The 20,045-nt window shown below is 35.4% G+C and overlaps 3 protein-coding genes and 1 pseudogene across 6 annotated transcripts in view; 3 read left to right on the forward strand and 1 right to left on the reverse strand.

Moving 5' to 3' along the window:
* Window positions 1-404: 404 nt before the first annotated feature.
* Window positions 405-6,048, reverse strand: LOC140975570 (protein IMPAIRED IN BABA-INDUCED STERILITY 1-like). 3 transcript variants are annotated; one of them, XM_073439335.1, is made up of 10 exons: window positions 4,992-6,048; window positions 4,011-4,298; window positions 3,544-3,861; window positions 3,130-3,357; window positions 2,817-2,914; window positions 2,645-2,738; window positions 1,891-2,134; window positions 1,574-1,815; window positions 1,040-1,172; window positions 405-750 (listed from the first exon to the last, which is right to left on the reverse strand). In XM_073439335.1, exons 1-10 carry the CDS (start codon window positions 5,349-5,351, stop codon window positions 704-706), a joined length of 2,052 nt encoding a protein of 683 aa, XP_073295436.1. In that variant the 5' UTR covers window positions 5,352-6,048; the 3' UTR covers window positions 405-703. The 3 variants fall into 3 exon arrangements, with proteins under 3 accessions (XP_073295436.1, XP_073295434.1, XP_073295435.1); XM_073439333.1 differs by having other exon boundaries at window positions 1,574-2,134; XM_073439334.1 differs by having other exon boundaries at window positions 1,604-2,134; window positions 4,992-6,047.
* Window positions 5,935-8,216, forward strand: LOC140975007 (APO protein 3, mitochondrial-like; annotated as a pseudogene).
* A 3,994-nt stretch (window positions 8,217-12,210) lies between these two features.
* On the forward strand, window positions 12,211-16,330 carry LOC140975569 (probable LRR receptor-like serine/threonine-protein kinase At1g74360). Its single transcript, XM_073439332.1, has 2 exons — window positions 12,211-12,619; window positions 12,962-16,330. Exons 1-2 carry the CDS (start codon window positions 12,544-12,546, stop codon window positions 16,174-16,176), a joined length of 3,291 nt encoding a protein of 1,096 aa, XP_073295433.1. The 5' UTR covers window positions 12,211-12,543; the 3' UTR covers window positions 16,177-16,330.
* A 1,278-nt stretch (window positions 16,331-17,608) lies between these two features.
* Window positions 17,609-20,045, forward strand: part of LOC140975571 (uncharacterized) — a 14,303-nt gene continuing 11,866 nt past the window's right edge. For both annotated transcript variants that reach the window (XR_012175000.1, XM_073439336.1), the window contains exon 1: window positions 17,609-18,074. Coding sequence is in view for 1 of the 2 variants with exons in the window: in XM_073439336.1 (XP_073295437.1) it covers window positions 17,888-18,074 (187 nt within the window). In the remaining variant the exon portion in view is untranslated. The remainder of the gene's footprint in view (window positions 18,075-20,045) is intronic.

Genomic DNA, 20,045 nt, shown 5'->3' on the forward strand with positions numbered 1-20,045 from the left:
AAAATTACTTAATATTAGAGTTAGTACGTGAACATTTGATCAATAATCAAAAGTTTGATTATTCATGCCGACACCTACTAGCTGTCTTTCACACCAGACTTGTACGGTGTGATTATCTAGTTAACATGATTTTTTGGCGATTGTGTAGTCAGAACATTTATCCAATATATAATAATAGCAGTTGTGTACTTAAGATTTTATTACCGAATAAATGAATAATTTTCACCAAATATAATGCAAATATAATTTCGCTTATTATAATACAATACATATATATAAGAGTAGGTCTCTTGTGAGACGGTCTCATGAATCTTTATCTGTGAGACGGGTCAACGCTACCGATATTCACAATAAAAAATAATACGAATCTAACTCAGAAATCTGATGAAAGATATGGAAAATGCTATTTTGATAGAATATTATATTAGAACTTTCAAAGACGTGTATGTATCGAAAAGAATAGGATGAACAAACATAATCCCTTTCTAGATCTTGATTGATGTATGAACTCAGATAGGAGGGATCCATTTTGGTTGGTTTCTTTCGCATATTGTTGTAGCTGAGAGAACGAATTCGACTGTGGTTTCAAAAGCCGCGTTGGCCATGCTTGTTAGTCAATATACAGTTCAATCCTTCTGCAAGAAAGAAGCTTTTCGTGTGACAGCAATTGATCAGCCGGGACTAGTTATCATGACTGGATTGCCTATTCGTTTCCATCAGCGGCTATAAACTGCCTTCCATTTCGCTTAACTGTGTTTAGAGAACAAGAATTTGTTACGAAAACTCTTAAACGCGTCCATTCATTCCAAAGGGATAAGAAGTGAACATCGTAATAAAGCAGTGGAAGAAAAAGGTGAGTTTGTGATGTGAGTACTGAATAGAATCAGTATATTTTTCAAGAGGGTGCATTCAAACACCAGAAATATAGGTTTTCGAGTTATATTGGGGCTTTCTGCCTTATGGAAACTTATCTCGCTGCACTTCTAGCGGATATATTAACGTTTTGGAATCTAATTCACTTCCAAGATGGATATCCTACCTCTCTGGAACCATGATCTTCGAACAGCCTGGCGGATTTGACGTTCGTGCTTTTCCAGGAGTTCTTCGATTCTTTTTGATTGAGAAAGCAAGGGTCCCGAAAATTCAACCTTCTCCCCCTGTTCTTGATAGACCTGTTTCAAGTCCCAGCAGATAAAATGGAAGAGATTTATAAAAGAGGACTCGGCGAACCAGAAAGACTACTTTTTTCTGATTATGCAAAACCTCCGACTTTTTATCCGGATAACAAGATTCAATTTTCTGATGCTCATTATGTCACAACCAGAAAAAATACTTCAAGCAGAGAATCGACCTTCAATATCTAGAAGTTAATCGGGCATGAGCAGAAGTTTTTTTCTAACTAAATACAAGATTTAAAAAAATGTTCTGCTGTTTTATACTAAACTCGTTTGATAATTGAAAGATAGAATTCTGAACATGTATTATTTAATCTTCATAAAGGTTGTACTTCATAGGAGTTGTAACAAAATTCACATTTTCAAGAGAACGCAATGATGATGGTAGTGATATATACATATAATGTAGACAGAAGTTTTAGAGTTACCGAATTGAGTCTTCTGGAAGCAGCCTCCTCCTTATGATAAATTGCCTTGGTCAATTCCTGAGAGTGGTACTCATCTGATGTATCAAACGAGTCTGGACATTCTAATTGGCTCCATTGTTTGAGAATTTGGGGTTTGATGGTTTCACATGAGTCGTGATGTTTTGCATCAGAAAATTTCCGATCACCGTTCACTACTTCACAATTGCTCTCCCCTATTGAATCAAAGCTATTCTTCAAATGCAAGGCACCAGAAGATTCAAGAATTAGACTTCTAGCGCTAGACCTACTTTGTGATCTTAATGATGAATCGTGCATTCTCCCTTTTGCCCAGGTAAAACCACTAGATCCCGAAACTTGTAAAAGGCCAGGACAAGTATCATCACCTTGAGATGCTTTTTTTACATGGGACGTCTCTTTGGTCCCCATTCTTGATGGCTTAGGTAGCTCCCAAACTAAGAATCTATCTCCTTCGTCATTGTTCAAGCCAATTCCATTCAACTTCAGTTCACCATGCTTTTGAGGAGGCAGATTCTGTATATGACAATGAAATTTAAATGATCATATAAATTTTTTTGTCTATATGGTCTCTACTGCACAGAGACTAATACGAGGACATAGATACAACATGATACAGATCTGAGAATTTTCAAAAACGAGAACACGGCAAGAAGGATGCAGCTGTTTTATGTGGACATATACACATACATTTATATAATTATATAAATATATTAAATCTGATATTATGTAATGAATAACTATCTAAAAATTTAAAAATATCTCTTATGGTACTTGGTATAGTCAAAATGTCACTATTGGTTGTATCAGAAGCGATCAAAATAAATTCATTAGCTGTAGCAAATACGGTATTCACGTTCCATTTCTCGAGTAACACTTTTATTTAAACCTGTAAAAGTGTCCCGTTTTATATCTATCAACTATCCATATCCAAAAAGAATCTGATTCAGTAGGACAAGAGTATGGGGATATTTTAGAATTGTGTTGTAGATATTTGTAGAAGTTCAAAGGGGTAGAGAGAGTGACCTCTTCCGGTGCAAGTTTATTCATTCCACTGGGTTTTCTAGTTGGCTTCCTCGTTGTTTCAGGTCCACCACGAGATCGCACATCAGACCTTTTCCTGAATACAAGGAGCAAATCTTTTTCGTTCGACTTGTAGGAACCATCATTTCCAATGCAAATGGATGTAAGAAATTACCTGCTGGCCTCTTCACGAATTTTAATGTCAATCTCCTTACTGGGAGGATACTTTGGTAAGTTTGACGGATCACAAGCATATGGTTTTGTCTTGAAATACTAATCATTGTGAACAACAAGCAAGGGATTAGAATCATTCTACTTGACATGAAACTTTAACTCAAGCACAATTTGAAACAGCAAATGTCTTATCAGTTTCTCTTCTTTCTGTTTCTTCTGATCGGTAAAACACTGTCAATTTCTCATACCGGAGAAAGTTGGCATATTGAAATCCAGAAATTTGTCTGTGGCTATCAAGGGTCCAACAAGAATACCTCGGACGTGAGGGCTGAAGCAGCCGTTCCCCGCTTGTGCGGTTCCACAGACAAGAGAGTTTCTATGAGAGTAACAGCAGCTTCAGGTAGATCTTTGAAGGTTTGCCAAAGAGAGGTATTGTAAGGATGCTGTGGTTTAAATATAGTTGCATGAGGAAGTTTAGATTTTTTCCAGTAATCGTCAGGTGGGGATCCACAAAGTTTGAAAATTTTGTGCAACTGCTCGACCTGTTGAGAAAGACAAAAATTTCACAATTATGCCACTTGGTTTAGCACATATAATAAAAATATAAGTTTTAAGAAACGGTGGATATTATTTGTCTTTCATACAAATATTCTTTTTATCTCTGTGTCATAAAAATATTGCTCAATCACAAAGTTATGGAACAAGAAAACTATGGCTCCGTTGATTACCTCAGTCCTCCCTTGAAGGATAGGCTTCCCAATGAGAAGTTCAGCGAATAAGCAGCCAACACTCCAAAGATCCACAGAAGTCCCGTATATGGTAGAGCCCAACAAAAGTTCAGGAGGGCGGTACCACAATGTGACTACTCGACTAGTTAGAGGTTGTCTCTTCCCATAAGTACAGTAATTTGCCAATCCAAAATCGCCTACTTTCAGGATTCCGTTGTTATCCACCAAAAGATTTGCACCTTTTATGTCGCGATGCATTACACCCTGAGAATGGCAATGCTCGAGTCCTAATAACAACTGCTTCATGTAGCATTTAACCTACAAAATATGACAGAATAATGTTCAATGTAGGCATATATTACTGATAAATGTCATTTATATCATTATAGCTTATGTTTCAAGAGAAGATCTAGAAGCAGTGCAGTAAAACTCAACACAATGTCCATTTAGAGCAGAATAATCAGAACCTGTTCTTCAGTGAACGTGATGATGTCTGGGCAAGATAATAGTCCAGAAATATCATGTTCCATATACTCGAACACAAGATATATGTTGCATGAAGAATGAGACGTGATTAATCCTTCCAGCTTTATAATGTTTGGATGGTCAAGCCGGCGAAGAATTGTTATTTCTCGAGCCATGAAACGAACACTTTCGGGCTCAAAATTGTCAAACCGCACCTTCTTTAAGGCAACTATCTTCCCTGTTTCTAATTCTCGTGCTCGAAAAACAGTACTGTATGTACCCTGACCAATCTATTAAAAAGAACAGTTGAGATTTTTCATTAGTTGAATGGCTAACAATAAAAGAGAATGTGGCTGAACTATGTGAATGGATTTTATCTTATAAAATACAGACTGCGGGTAATATGCAGTTCTGAAAACAGCAACTATTCTTGTCAGTCACAGTGGCAACGTCATGAGAAGATTTAGCACCTAAAAATTGGTTACGGAAATAATCACATAAAAGTTGAACTTTCAGCGTAAAGGGAAAAAATCTTGATGATTTTACAAGCTAGTAGCTTTCTTTCCATAAAAATCAAGCTTTTTGAAGAAAAAGTTGAGTTTGTAATTTGTTCATGCCAACCTGCAACACTTAATCATAAATCTTAGCTCAGTTATCCCCACTTCCAAGCTTACCATGGAAAACGTTAGTCAAAGGATTGAAAACACAAAAAAGAACCATATTTCAGCATCCACGAGAGTGATCGGGCGTTTCAAACTCTCCATCCTGCAACTAATTCTTCCACATTATACCTCACAAATTAAGAAGCAACTTGTTATATATGGTCATCAATTTCCCAATAAAACACTAAGACTCGAGACACTTACAAGTTACAAAAACTACTATGAATAACTTGAATGACAAAGACAATTAAGTACATGATCCCACTTTTATCTTACAATCAAACATGTAAACCGACTCTGAATCAAAACAATTAAACAAACCTTTTCAAGTTTCTCGTAAGAATCAGATTTGAGTGGAAACCAACCCTGAATGGCTTCACCCGCCACCGCACTGAGCCAAGCCGGCCAGCCAGCCGCCACCTGCTCTCCCTCCATATACTTTTGAAAATTACCAAGCCGAAAACTCACAGATTTACTCGTCCGACCAGACTCACTCAACTCGCTCCCCGACTCAGCTGCTCGTCTTTTCTTTACCTTCTTCAAGATCATGTCCAGCTCAGCCACCAAACCGCCGCCGCTTCTCCCCACCCGGCTACGACCCGACCCCCCATAGGATCCCCCCGAGTGATCCAGTACAGCCGGAGTCACGGAAACCGTCTGTTTCGATGTTACGCAACCCATTAGCACGTGCAAACCACGTGTCACCAACACCCCACCACCATAGTGACAAAAATGGAAAACTAACGCCCACCCAAATCAGAATATGCTAAATCTTGACCGGGGTCAAGCTCAGCTTCGAGAAAGCGATGCTAATTCTCAATGCCATTGAAAATTAAGCTTTTATACACAACAGTCAAGAACAACACAAAACAAAAGCCTTTCCACGACTCACTCACTCTCTCTAGCCCAACACTCTTTATACGCGGCAATTGCGGAAGCGTTTTACCTTAACGGCGTTCACAACCCAAGCAAGAATATGAGCGGAATCAACGGAATGATAGGCCTACGATATACCCACCCTTTCTTTTCCCGTAGTTTGTCTGTGTATCATATTATATTATATTATATTATACTGTATATCTGTATTTCTTTAGACAAAAGCAGCGCGAATCTACACAGTATGAAAAGAAAGTGGCAGACTCATTGACAACTACTGGACTATATTGGCTTTAACCAGCATTTGGCCGCTTGTGGACTTGACAATTCAAATTCTTTGTTTCACTCCAGGCTCCTATTTCCTCTAGCATTTCTTTGGTCCCTGAAAATGTTCACACTGGACAGCACAAATCCATGGACTGGGGTTGCGTTTCTGCTACAGAGATTTGAGGATTTGGAGGGAATATTGAAGCGCGTGTGAAAGCTAGTAAATGTGGATTTTGATTCGTTGGTGAAGAACACGATAAGTCATTAAGTCCGTTTGGATAGATGAATACTTAATTAAGCTAAAATAAATATTTTTTCAAAAGTCCAAATTTATAATTTTTAATGTTTTATAAATAACTCATATTAAAAAAATGATTTTCATCTCTTACTTGAAAAAGAACTTTTAAAAACCAAATTAAAAAAACCACTTCTTCAAACAAAATATTTTTAAATCCAAAATGTTGGTTAGGTAAGTTTTGATTAATACTGTAATAATATTATTTGCATTGTTCATAAAAATATATTTGTCATAAATGTATATTAACAAACATTTTTGTACTAAGTTGAAATATATTTGTCATAAAGAACACTCGAATCTAAACACGCGTCTCAGTCCCCAGATGATGCGGTCTTCGTCTTCGAGTTTCTTCCGTTCCTCTCATTATGTGTTGTTCTTGTCCCTTTTTTGCCATCAATGTTGCTGCATGAACACCATTTTGTCCCTTCCTGTATTAACATTCAAAACAACTCACAAACGCATAATTCCGTTCGAAACTAACACAATTCATGTCTATTAATTGGGTAATATACGTGCAAAATTATGCCATTATCTTGGACATTCCCCTAAGTATCCAACAAGAAGACTTGAGTTCCCTGTTTACTACGTTGCTGGAAGGCTGATTGATTTTGAGAAGAAGTCTCCCAAAAATGATTCATATGAAAAGGACATAAACACCTCTGGCTTTTGGGTATCACCAAAGAGTTCTAACAAGTATCAGAATTAATTTTTTGGATTTCATTCGACAATCTCAGAGGTTCATCTCTACTATGCTCAAGATACTAACTTTTTGGAAGTTGAATTCCTGCTTAAAAGTTTTTCATCAGTCTTGTAGCACAGTTTTGTCTTTTATCATTTAATTAACCAGGCATCTTTGAATTTATCTTATTACAAATGTAACAGCTCGTTTTGTGATTTGTTGATTTCTGTTAAGAATTTCCACTCACTGTCACACTAATGCTGTTAAAGTGTAACTATTATTGTTGATCTACTTCTCATTTGTTCAAACTTCTGAAAAAAATCGTTTCCTTACATGGTACTTGTTAGTTGTCCATACATCGGTTGGATAAATAACCTATTGCATATATGGATTTGGATAATCCTCTCCCCTCGAGCTAGCTTTTGGGGTTGAGTTAGGTCCAAGTTCCAATCTTAACATGGTATCAAAGCTCAGGTTCCACCGTTATGTGTTGGACTGCCTATAGTTAGGCCACCCGTTCTGCCCATAATTGGGTCATTTGTAAACTCCACGCGCCAGATGTTCATTCATGGGCGTGAGAGGGGTGTGTTAGTTGTCCCATATCGGTTGGATAAATAACCTGGGAGTTGCATATATGGACTTAGACAATCCTCCTCTCTTGAGCTAGCTTTTGGGGTTGAGTTAGGTCCAAGTTCCAATCTTAATAGTACTAGAGTAGGAGATTACAGGTTTGAATCCGGCATACACAGTTCCTATCATATTTTATTAATGTGGGCTTGGATGGTTGCTTATGGACCTTGTTACCCAATACTCATCTACATGTATGTGTACATTTTACACATCGATCACAGACATTTATTACACAGTATTTGGTTTGCATGTGAGTGGCGTCTCGAATCATAAATACATCATTCAAGTACATACTGTGAGCCTGAGCTGTTTCTAAGAATTGCTGTGCCACTTCCATAGGTTTCGTAGAGTGAGGAATGGAAGCACTGGATAGATTACGTTACAAAGTCCTAAATCGCAGAGCAAGGAATGGAAGCACCGGATAAATTATGTTATGGAGTCCTAAATATCATGGAGAAATATGATCTCCAAGCTTGTGGATATTGTGATGAGGTGCAAGTTGGGCCTAAAGGCCATAGGGTGATCAGGCATTCAAGCACCAAATGCTGGACGGCCAACATGCTTGGCAACAGGCATCCATAGACAATATTCTTCCCCCAGTCTACGTGTGGCATGCGGGGGATTCGCAAGACAGACTTCTCATTGATGGTTTGAAGAGGTACTACGGAAAGTTGCCTGCTGTGGTCGAGTTGTTTGCGCAAGCTAGCTGGAGCATCCGTAGGAGAAAATTATCAGGGGAATGATGCTGGAAGATGTCATTGTGCCTGGATTAGATGAAGAAAATCTCGTTGTTTGAAGAACTGAAGTCTTATTTGGAGATGAGTTATGTGTTTGATGCAGGAAATCGCACCATTTTAGTAAATATATAGCTTACGCTAAAATAATGTGCAGATGGTTGGAGATGGTCTGAACTCGTTTTTTCTTGTATTAATCGGATGAATTGAGTTGTAGATGTAAGAAACTCGTGTTTTGCTATAGTTATTTTGATGTAAAATAATTTTTTTGTTATTTTTAAATTTTTGTATTTTTGCAATAATTTTTAAGTAAGGAGTGGTATGATTATTTATAAATATAAAAGTTTAAGAATATTTTAGTAATTGCAAATTATGTGTGTGTCCTATTATTTAAATCGATTCGACTCTATGAATTTGATTCCATTAAAAATTTTTTTATTACTATTATTAAATTTTCACTATTGAAATATAAGAATTATATTCCCCTTATGAGTGCTAAACTTTTATTTTTAAATAAATGAAGAAATAAAACTTACATTCTCTAACAAAATTAAATATTAGAAAATTTCAATTTAGTCTTGTAATTGTATGTTAAGCCAACTTTTTCTCCACGCATGAATTTAATTTTGAGTCAATTTTTTCGGTCATTTCTGAATAAATTATTTACTAATATTGGTTTTAAAAAGAAGAGTAATATTCCAGTCAACATTAATTTTTTCTACGTTTGTTATTTATTGTTTGGAAACTTACCAAAATGCGGTTGTAGTGTTGTCTAATTAAAACATGAGTATCTTGTGAGACGGTCTCACGAAATTTTATCTGTGAGACGGTCTCACGAAACTTTATTTGTGAGACGGCTCAACCCTATCGATATTCACAATAAAAAGTAATATTCTTAGCATAAAAAGTAATACTTTTTCATGGATGACCCAATAAGAGATACGTCTCACAAAATACGACGCATAAGACCGTCTCACACAAGTTTTTGCCTTAAAACATATATATCATTTTACCAAAAATTATAGCGAGTGATGACAATACAATTCAAATATTTTAAATCGTACATCAATTCAAACTTCACATTTCGATTACACTATTTAATAGAGATAATTATTATACCCCAATACATACTATATGATTGAAATGTTAATTTATAAGTATATGATTACATCAAAGTCAAAGGATTCTACTTGAGTTTTAAATGGATTATTTTATTCATAAAAGACTATTTGTCTTGATATAAACAAATTAATCTCCAATTTTAAAATTATTATAACCTAACCTTAAATTATAAGATTAATTATTCATAAATTATTAATTTTTGGAATGATTAATGATTTTAATACATATTTATATGATCACTTAATTATTAATCATTAATCAATAATAACCAAACCGACTAATACTGAATGGAGAACACAATAATTAATTAATGTAATTTATTATTTTGGGGAAGAATATTTGTCACCATTTTTCTCACCACAAATAATTTTCAAAGAAAATATAGCCAGCAATCTTCTTACCAAGTCATCAAAATAATACACACACACACAAAGTTTCTTTTTTTCTTTTTCAAATTTCCTAATATTCTCATCAATTTCTCATATTTTTTAATTATTATTATTATTATTATTATTATTTCACTTTTTAACTTATTTTTTAAAAAAAAAATTTAAGGATTATTCAATAGGATAATTGCTTTCACTATTTATGTGAAATCATGATATTGCTAAAAATCCTATGTGAAAAAAATGATATATTTAATTTTCGTGTTTTTCAAATATCGAGCACACGTACAAACGAAGAAGCTTGTACTAAAGATTTGAAAAACATGGGAGGCGTCTTAATTATGTAAGGCTCATGGGGCCTGCCTCTTTTTGGTCCTGCAATCACAGCCCATGAACACTTATTCACAAAACTCCCCACTCTTGGCAATGGAGTACGTGCCTCACCAGTCTCGAACCCAATGCGGTTGAATCTAATTAAATTCAGTTAAAAATAATTGGAGTGTTAAATTTAATTAGGTTTATTAATTTGAGGAATCGTTTAATAAATAATCTAAGAAATTTCTCCGTGAATTAATTAATTAATATATTTAATTTGAATTTGGCACGTAAATTATAAACTTGTCTCGTACCGTTGTGTGCCTTAATTGTTCTTAAGAATTTGAATTTTCGCCTAAATTAATCTTTCACCGTCTTTAATTTTGATTTCTTGCTTTAATTAATTTATTTTATTGTTTTGATTTAATTTTAATTAATTTATCTCATCTCACTTGAATCTAATCATCTTAAATTAGGAAAAACAATTCATATTATAATATTTGAACTTGGATCTATGTCGATACTTGTAATCATCATCAAAGTACTATTAATTTACCTAGTCAGCTTGCAAAACTTTATTCCCAACCAAAACATTCGGTCACTTACCCGACTCGACCCATAAAAAATATTATTTTTTACTTAAAAAATATTACTTTTGTCTTCAAATATAGATTAAGTCAACCTATCTAATAGATATAGATCCATAAAATCGTCTGACATGAAAAAAAATTTTGACATAAAAGAAATTTTTTTTCATGATTCATATCGAACATGATATCTATCTCACAAAATTTATATATAAGACGAAATAACAGAAGTTATAAGGAAGCGCAACACGCTTGCTTTCATTTGGGCTTTGACCAATCTCCACCAATGGAAACAAATTTGTTCACATCATATGAGCACGAAAAATTTGTAGTTTATTTCACGTACCTTTTCTTCCTCGGTCAAGCCTATTAAAATATTGATCCCAAAGATTTTTCTTTCTTGGAGTATTCTAATTAACGTTTCTTTTGGGTTGTGATTGTACATAAAGCTTAAGCATTTTTATGCATATACGCACACATTTTCGGTACGGTATACGGTATCCGAAATTTCGATACGGTACCGACCACTTCTATGTATGGGGTTGGTCCATGTGTGTGTATATCAGTATATATCTTAATGACATCTAATGAATCAAACTTCTTGATTCAAGATCATTTTAGATTGGGTTTAAATTGATTAATTTCAAAACCACGGATTTCAAATGTATTTTTTTGTTTAGAGCATTAAGAACATAAACTTCATAAATACCTTTTATATAGTATTTCATGTTAATTAAAATGATTTTCAAATTCACTCCATTATGTTGTCATTTGAAATTCATTCTATTCTGTACTAATGATATATAAACAAATAAGATATATATTTAAGATTTGATGATTTATTGTAAACAATAAAACAATAATCGAAATCTATTTATTTTAAATACATACATGTCCCCAAACATAACTTAGTGAAAAATTTTCCAAAGGAAAATCACGGTATGTTTCCCAAATTTGACTTTAATATGATCCGCATATACGGAAAATTGCAATTTTCATATTGCCCCGTGTTGTCGAAATTTGGTTCTTGACGTAAATTTAGATTTTGTCAATTCTAATCGAACGTATGTGATCGTCACATAAGCGTTCGGTTAGTACGTTGGGGGAAAGGAAAAATTGGTTAAATAACATCGGTCAACCATTTTTTAAAGAAAATGATATCCTCAAGTGTATTTCAAATACACTTGATGATGTTATTTTCTTAAAAAAAAATTGACGGAAGTTAAAAAAAAAAATACCTCGAGGAGAAACAATCGAAACTGTAAAAGAAATACAAAAAAAAAAAACATAAAAATGCTGAAATATGATAAACCAAAATCATAAATAAGCAAATGCTCATTACCATAATTATGATGTCCCCAAGATAAATCGACAATCGTACGTAGAAAATTCTAACTCCATATATGATTTAAAATCTTTCAATCTAATCTAGATCACCAATCTCCATTTCATGTAATGTAAATTCTAAAAACTGGCTATAAATTGTTTAACCCCATTAAGTTTATCGGTCAATGATCAAGAAAATCGAAGAAAGTTTCTGTTCTTGAATTATACATGATCACACGTCAAATTGGGCGGCTTAATTTAAAACTAGAAACCTTTCCTTTTCACAATTAAACGAAAGGAAGAAAAAACAAGAAGACAAGAAGCGCTAATCCAAATATTCCTTCTTAATATAATCTTGAAATCAAATTTGTTATTCAAAGAGTGCTTGGAATCGAGTTATAGTATATATTTTTTGGCGTACGTGCATCTGTTTCAAGTGTTGGATTTGTGCTTCTGCAGGCTCTTTGTTATTCGACTTACACTTGAAAAGCTTCGAGTTTCTAAAAAAAAATTTTCTTCATATTTTCATTGAACTTTCGTGTGTTCTTTCGTTTTTTGTTTTGTCGAACGTGAAATGAAATGCCACCGACTTGTCTGAAAGAACCCGAAAATCGAAGGACACGGGGAAGGCTGGATTGAGGTTTTATGTTCAAATGATGATGCCAGAAGAGGAAACTGATCAGTGCCTGTTTCGTGCTGCTTTGCTCTGTTTCTTGATCATCATTACAGGTAACTGAAGGGACTGGGAATTCGATGGGGTCGAAAAAGTTCCAAGTACAATGAGAAAATTTGCGATCATTGATCAAATTATACGTGAAATTTGCTATTATTTCACCGGTTATACATAGTGTTTGGGGTAGTATGTTTTCTTGTTCAATCACATGTTTTCTAAAGTGTTTTTTCGGTTTGGTTTTGGCGATTTTTAAAGAATTCTGCAGGTTTTATTGTTTATTTGAGTTGGGTTTTTCGATGATGATCATGTTGAGTTGACTGGCATTCTACAATATATATCTATATATATGTATATACACGTACATATATTTATTTATTGGGATATTATTTCATTTACAGCAAAGCTTGCCATTGGAGACTCACTACAAACTGATAGGGAAGTACTGCTAGAGCTTAGAGCATATCTCGAGAAAGAAAATCCTGTCCTTATGAATCAAAGAATATACCCACAGTGGGATCCTCAAGACTTGTCCCCATGCAACTGGCCTGGAATTTCTTGCAATGAAACGACCAATCGTGTGACGAAAATTGATCTTTCTGACTGCAGTATAAGTGGCAATCTCTTCCAAAACTTCTCTGCCTTAACAGAGTTATCCTATCTCGACTTGTCCATGAACACGATAGGCGGGGTCATACCAGAAGATTTAGGCCAGTGTCTGAACATCAGATTCTTGAATTTGTCACACAACATTCTACATGGTGCACTCAACTTCACTGCTCTTGGAAATATGGAGGTTCTTGATCTGACCCTTAACAGAATTCAAGTTGATATAAGACTGAGTATACCCAAAAATTGTGATAATTTGGTGGTTGCAAATATTTCCGATAACAATTTCACTGGTAAGGTAGGTGGCATATTTGAAACGTGCAGTAATTTGAAGTATCTTGATCTGAGTGCAAATTCTTTGCAAGGAGATATATGGCTTGGACTTGATAGGATTGAGGAACTTTCGATATCTCAGAACAAGTTCTCTGGCACGGTTCCTTCATGGAGTTTCACTCAGAATTGCAGCTTGCGTTTGTTGGATTTGTCGGATAATCAGTTACTAGGAGAATTTCCAGCTGAAATCTCTCTCTGCAGAGGCCTGGAGGTTCTGAGTTTGTGGGGTAATAAATTTACAGGGCTTATTCCTAAGGAGATAGGATCACTACCTAATATTCGAGAACTTTACTTGGGGAACAACAACTTTTCAAAAGATATTCCAGAAACTTTAATAGACCTCAGAAACTTGACGTTTCTTGATCTGAGCAGGAACAATTTTGGAGGCGATATACAGACAATTTTTGGAAGGTTCACGCAGGTGAAATTTCTTCTGTTGCATACAAATTTGTACACGGGAGGGATATACACGTCTGGTATTCTTGGACTATCCAATCTTTCTCGGTTGGATTTGAGTTACAACGATCTGGCTGGTCCATTACCGGTTGAAATATCCCAAATGACAGGCTTAAAGTTCTTGATTCTTGCCTACAATCAGTTCACAGGAAGCATACCCAGCGAGTACGGAAATCTTTCTGGCCTTCAAGCACTTGATCTTTCTTTCAATATGTTACAAAGTTGGATTCCTCCAAGTTTAGGGAACTTAACCTCACTTCTGTGGCTGATGCTTGCTAACAATTCACTGACAGGCAAAATCCCACCGGAAATGGGGAACTGCAGCAGCTTATTATGGCTGAATCTTGCAAATAACCAGCTTTCAAGATCAATACCACCTGAGTTGACAAGAATTGGCATGAGCTCTACAGCCACGTTTCTGTTAAACAGGAAAGATAACCAGATTCTGGGCTCGGGGGAATGCTTGGCATTGATGAGATGGATACCGGCAGATTACCCTCCATTTAGCTTTGTGAACAACATTTTAACAAGAAAGAACTGTAAAGGCTTTTGGGACAGGATTCTTAAAGGATATGGTCTGTTTTCTGTTTGTTTACCGGGGTCTAGTGTTCGAACTACTCTGATATCCGGCTATGTTCAACTTAGTGGGAATTGGTTATCTGGTGAGGTGCCTCTAGAAATTGGAAATATGCTGAATATCAGTATGTTACATTTGGGATTCAATCAATTCAATGGTACACTGCCTTCAGTGATTGGAAAGCTGCCACTAGTTGTCCTCAATATTACACGGAACAATTTTTCTGGCCAAATTCCTTGGCAGATTGGCAACCTTAAGTGCTTGCAGAATCTAGATCTGTCATATAACAACTTTTCGGGTGCATTTCCTAATAGCTTGAATAACTTGAATGATTTAACTAAATTCAATGTTTCCTACAATCCTTACATATCTGGTGTGATCCCACAGACCGGTCAGTTATCAACATTTGAAAAATGGTCGTTCCTTGGCGATCCTCTTTTACACCTTCCATCCTTCATCGACAATGCTACTGATGGTTCATCCGGAATAATGGGTACATCAGAAAAGAAGCCTAAAGGCCTAGGAGTGGTTCTTTTTGCTTTAATACTTGCATTCTTGATCTGTGGGCTCATGACTCTCATAGTTTACCTCACCCTAAAAAGCCCTGTTCATGAATCTGGATATCTGTTAGAGGATTCTAAAGGACAGCAGCTCGAATTTTCATCAAGCTCTGGTACATCTTCACCATGGTTGTCAAACACAATAAAAGTCATTCGCCTAGATAAAACAGCCTTCACTCATGCCGACATTGTGAAGGCCACACGAAGCTTTTCAGAGGACAGAATCATCGGTCGTGGAGGATCTGGAACGGTTTATCGAGGAGTTCTACCAGATTCCAGGGAAGTAGCCATCAAGAAACTTCAAACAAAAGGCATTGAAGGGGAAAGAGAGTTCAGAGCGGAAATGGAAGTCCTAACCGGGAATGCATTCGGTTGGCCTCATCCAAACCTCGTTCCTCTATATGGATGGTGCCTCGATGGATCAGAAAAGCTACTTGTTTACGAGTACATGGAAGGGGGAAGCTTAGAGGATCTCATCACCAACCGAGTAAGCTTAAACTGGAGAAGACGTATAGAGATAGCAATAGACGTAGCAAGAGCTTTAGTCTTTCTACACCATGAATGCTTCCCTACCATAGTCCACAGAGATGTGAAGGCTAGCAATGTACTCCTCGACAAGAATGGAAATGCCCGAGTCACAGATTTCGGCCTAGCACGGGTCGTTGATGCTGGAGGAAGCCATGTCAGCACGATGGTGGCAGGAACCGTGGGATACGTTGCACCAGAATACGGGCAGACATGGAAAGCAACAACAAAGGGTGATGTTTATAGCTACGGCGTGCTAGTGATGGAGCTAGCAACTAGTAGAAGGGCCGTCGATGGAGGCGAAGAATGTTTGGTCGAATGGGCTAAACGGGTCGTAGGAGACGGGAGACACAGGTACAACAGGACAACTATACCGGTCGCGTTATTAGTATCAGGCTTAGCAGAAGGAGCAGAACAGATGAGTAAACTGCTTCAGACCGGTGTCTGGTGTACAGCTGAGAGCCCTCATTCTAGGCCTAACATGAAGGAAGTTTTAGCAATGCTTTTCAAGATTTCTTGCAGCCAAAACGATGAATTTTCTCTTCCCTCAGATTGATGCAAATTACTTAGTGTGGCTTGTTAGAGTAGATCCAAGAACATAGTCTCCCCATCAGTTCAAAATGTTAGCAATAGAACAAATAGTAAACATGCAATAATATGTACATTACCTCATGATTTTTGTTGTAAGTAAACAGAAACTCCAAAGTTGATCATAGTCCAATAAATAGATAAAAAAAAAATCCTGAAAATTATGGAATCATCTTTCATGACATAACGAGATATTTAAATTTCTAACCTTCCCATCACATTTGTTTAAAAAAAAGACTTACATTTTCTACAAACACATAATACGACCCCATGCATTATACAATTTCAACAAATGATGGTCACAATGAGTTAACCCAACTTTCACAGATTACTTTTATTTTTATGGAAATTAATCTCAAAATAAAAGTTTAAGTACAAAACTAAATAGAAAAGTTATTATAATTGTTTCTCACGAAAATTGCGAGGCGTGCCAGACACGTGATCGTGCCAAATGTGAAATGATCTAACTCCTTTAATCAGACGCTGTAGATCTCGATTTGATCGTAAGTTCTAACTCTTTCGAAATGACTCAAAAACGAAAACGCAAAATGAGGAATATGACAAAATTACAGGAGGAATTCATTAACAACATCAAATATAATTATGTTGCTATGAACTTGACCAATATTTTTACAAAGAAAATTGATAAAAATATAGAATATTTAGAAGACTTTACCACTGGAACTAGAAATTGATATAAACAGACATAAAATTGACATGGAATTCTGCAGAGTTTTTGTTGTAGCTCTTTGTGTTGATTTGTCAATCCTCACCTCTGACTCTTTTCCTTGTTTTTGTCACATTTTGCACGTCAGTTTGGGCTCCTTTCCATGATCACTCCACGATCTTCCATCTTGAGTAATGGCTTTAACTGGCCGCAACTTTCTTTTACTGGGTCAACTGCAACTCCACCGGGCTTTATCTGTTGGGCTTTGTTTATGGGTTTCTCAAGTATTTTTAGGCACAACAATAACATTATTATATTTTACATAAAAATGTAAAACTTAAAATGAATCCAAGAATGAGAGATTAATATAAGTATATGTATCTTGTGAGACATTATTACAGATCTTTATCATGAGACGAGTCAACTCTGCTCATATCTGTAATAAAAAATATTTTTGACATAAAAAGTAATATTTTTAATAAATGACCTAAATAGAAAATCAATCTCACAAAATTGACTCACGAGATATTCTCGCAAAATTTTTTGTGGTAATATATATGACACAAAGAATTAAAATTTTAGTTCAAATATCACATTTTTCTATTAACTTTGGAAGATAACCTTTTTTAAAAAATTATATCTAAAAAAAATCTTTATTAAAATAAAATAACATTTTATTATTTAACAAATTAAATAAAAATATAATGAAAAATCCATGGCCTGCAAACAATGGTTACCGGTTTACAGAGAAACCCTTTGAAGCTAAAGCTTGCTTTACTCGATACCACAATAAATGTTTGTTTGGGCCATTAAACACCAAAATTAATTTCCAACTCCTTAAACCCACTTCCCAAGAAAGCAAATTTAAAAGTTTTCTCACATTTTTTCTGTGAACGATCCGTTGTAGGAATCTTTTCTCTCGAATATTAACTGGGCATTGCGATTTTCTCCGAAAAATCCCATTTCACTTGTTCGGTTTTCAAAATCAAGACTGCTTGCAGTAGTAGAAAGAATGGATAATCGGGGCATGTTCATGAGATGGGACAACGTGAAGGCGCATCCTCGAGGTGGGATTGGAGGGCCTGGGGTGAGGTGGGGTCACACATGTAACGCCATTAGAGGAGGGAAGCTTCTTTATGTGTTCGGTGGCTATGGCAGAGATCAGTGCCAGACCAACAGTGTTCATGTATTCGACACTGGTGTGTACTTTCTTGATGTTATATCTTTTGTTTTTCTTTTTTAGGGCCGTGGCCTTTGTGTTCACAGTTTTGGGTTCTATTTTACCTGTTGCGTATTTCTAGAGTTTTCAACGAATCTTGGAGTCATAATTATTAGCAGCACAAATCTCACTGAGGTTGTAAGTCTAGAGCGTACTCACAAAGCCTAAGGCGAGGGGAACACTCTATGTGTGTGTGTGGCTTCAATTGTTGGACTTAAGGTGTGGAATTTGTTGTGTGGTGGCTATCGTCTTGAGTCTTGACATGCCCAAATTCATACCCATGTTACATGCAATTATGATTTAATACTTGAAAAAATTTGACATAATCTCCCGTAGATTTCAAGTCGACATAATCTCCCGTAGACTGGAACCCAACAAAATCCAAGAATTCAGAACCTATATTCTCATAAATATCAATGAAAATTTCTCCAAAATATATGTACATTCATTAGTATTAGGGCTGGGATCGGGTAGGGACCCGTCCCGTAACCTCCTAACCTGATTCCCGTCCCGATAAGAATTGAGAATAAAAAAAGATTCCCGATCCCGTACCCGACAAATATCGGGACCCGAATGTTTGGGATCCCGAATGTTCGGGATCGGGTCGGGAAGAGAGACAAAATCCCGATAAATATTCATTAAAAAATTCATTGAACATCATGACAATTTCAGAAGCTTACACAGAAACAACGTTGCAGTAAAATACAACACAACGTTCTCGAAAAATAAAATCTAAGCTAGAAGAAACATAAATCTGAATCGAGGAACCAATTAAAACTCTCTCCAATTATGACAATGAGGTGTTAGTGGCCCTGGTGTACATCTGTTGGCGAGAATGAGCTCACAACATACATTTCGATCACACCACTAGATATAGTTCCCTAATTGCCTTCCTCGCTGGCATAGGTAAGCAATACATCATCAAAGCAATTATCACTATGTCTGGAAGATCATTTAACAAAAACACATCCATGAATACACACATCCAGTAAGTTTGCTTTGAGAAAGGGAAAATCACAATGAAACGTCTCATATGACTAACTTAGGATATAAACTAATGAAATCACATGCATCTAAAAGTTGATGAAAGAAAATGACAAAATCAGAATTCAATTAAATAACATATGAGCAAACAACATACACACTTTGAGTCTTTAGCATAAGGTTTTTAAAGTCAAGATGACTTCATAACATATCATGCCAATCTAAATATAAAAATATATCCAAGCAAAAAAAAATTAGATTCTTACCATTTATCCATTATTCTTCCACCACGAGACTTTTGGAGCTCACACTTGAGGGATGCATTACTTTGTTGTGTGCATGAGGGTACCTACAAACAACATATATTATATAAACATAATCTAAAAATATAAAATATAAATATATATCAAACACCAACGTTTTTGTAAAAAAGAAAAATATACCAAGCACGTACTTACCATTACACAAAACTATAAATATATACCAAACATGAACTTNCACACTTGAGGGATGCATTACTTTGTTGTGTGCATGAGGGTACCTACAAACAACATATATTATATAAACATAATCTAAAAATATAAAATATAAATATATATCAAGCACCAACCTTTTTTTAAAAAAGAAATATACCAAGCACCTACTTACCATTACACAAAACTATAAATATATACCAAGCATGAACTTACTTCGCTCCAACTTACTGAGTCACATTCTTATCCATGAACGTCAATGACTAAATAAAATAGATAATAAAATCATGTGAGCATTTTCACAATTACAAATAGGTGATCGATAATTGAACATAAACATTCATCCAATAGTTGTCACTTCAATGACAAAGACTTTAAAACCAATGACGTGCTGTTTATTACGAGTTATTATAAATAAATTTAAGTAGATAAAAATCTATCATTTTATTTGATCTTAGGTTATGAAGAAATAATAATAATAATAATAATAATAA

This window comes from Primulina huaijiensis, chromosome 4 (genome assembly GCF_012295235.1).
Source record: "Primulina huaijiensis isolate GDHJ02 chromosome 4, ASM1229523v2, whole genome shotgun sequence".
Classification (NCBI taxonomy): domain Eukaryota; kingdom Viridiplantae; phylum Streptophyta; class Magnoliopsida; order Lamiales; family Gesneriaceae; genus Primulina; species Primulina huaijiensis.

Coding starts and splice junctions, on each gene's coding strand:
- LOC140975570 (XM_073439333.1), bottom strand. CDS start 5,351: ATGGGTTGCGTAACATCGAAACAGACGGTTTCCGTGACTCCGGCTGTA. Junction 2,739..2,816: donor ATTCGTGAAGAGGCCAGCAG/GTAATTTCTTAC, acceptor CCTTGTATTCAG/GAAAAGGTCTGATGTGCGAT. Junction 1,173..1,573: donor AACTTCTGTCTACATTATAT/GTATATATCACT, acceptor GACTTGAAACAG/GTCTATCAAGAACAGGGGGA.
- LOC140975569 (XM_073439332.1), top strand. CDS start 12,544: ATGATGATGCCAGAAGAGGAAACTGATCAGTGCCTGTTTCGTGCTGCT. Junction 12,620..12,961: donor TTTCTTGATCATCATTACAG/GTAACTGAAGGG, acceptor TTTCATTTACAG/CAAAGCTTGCCATTGGAGAC.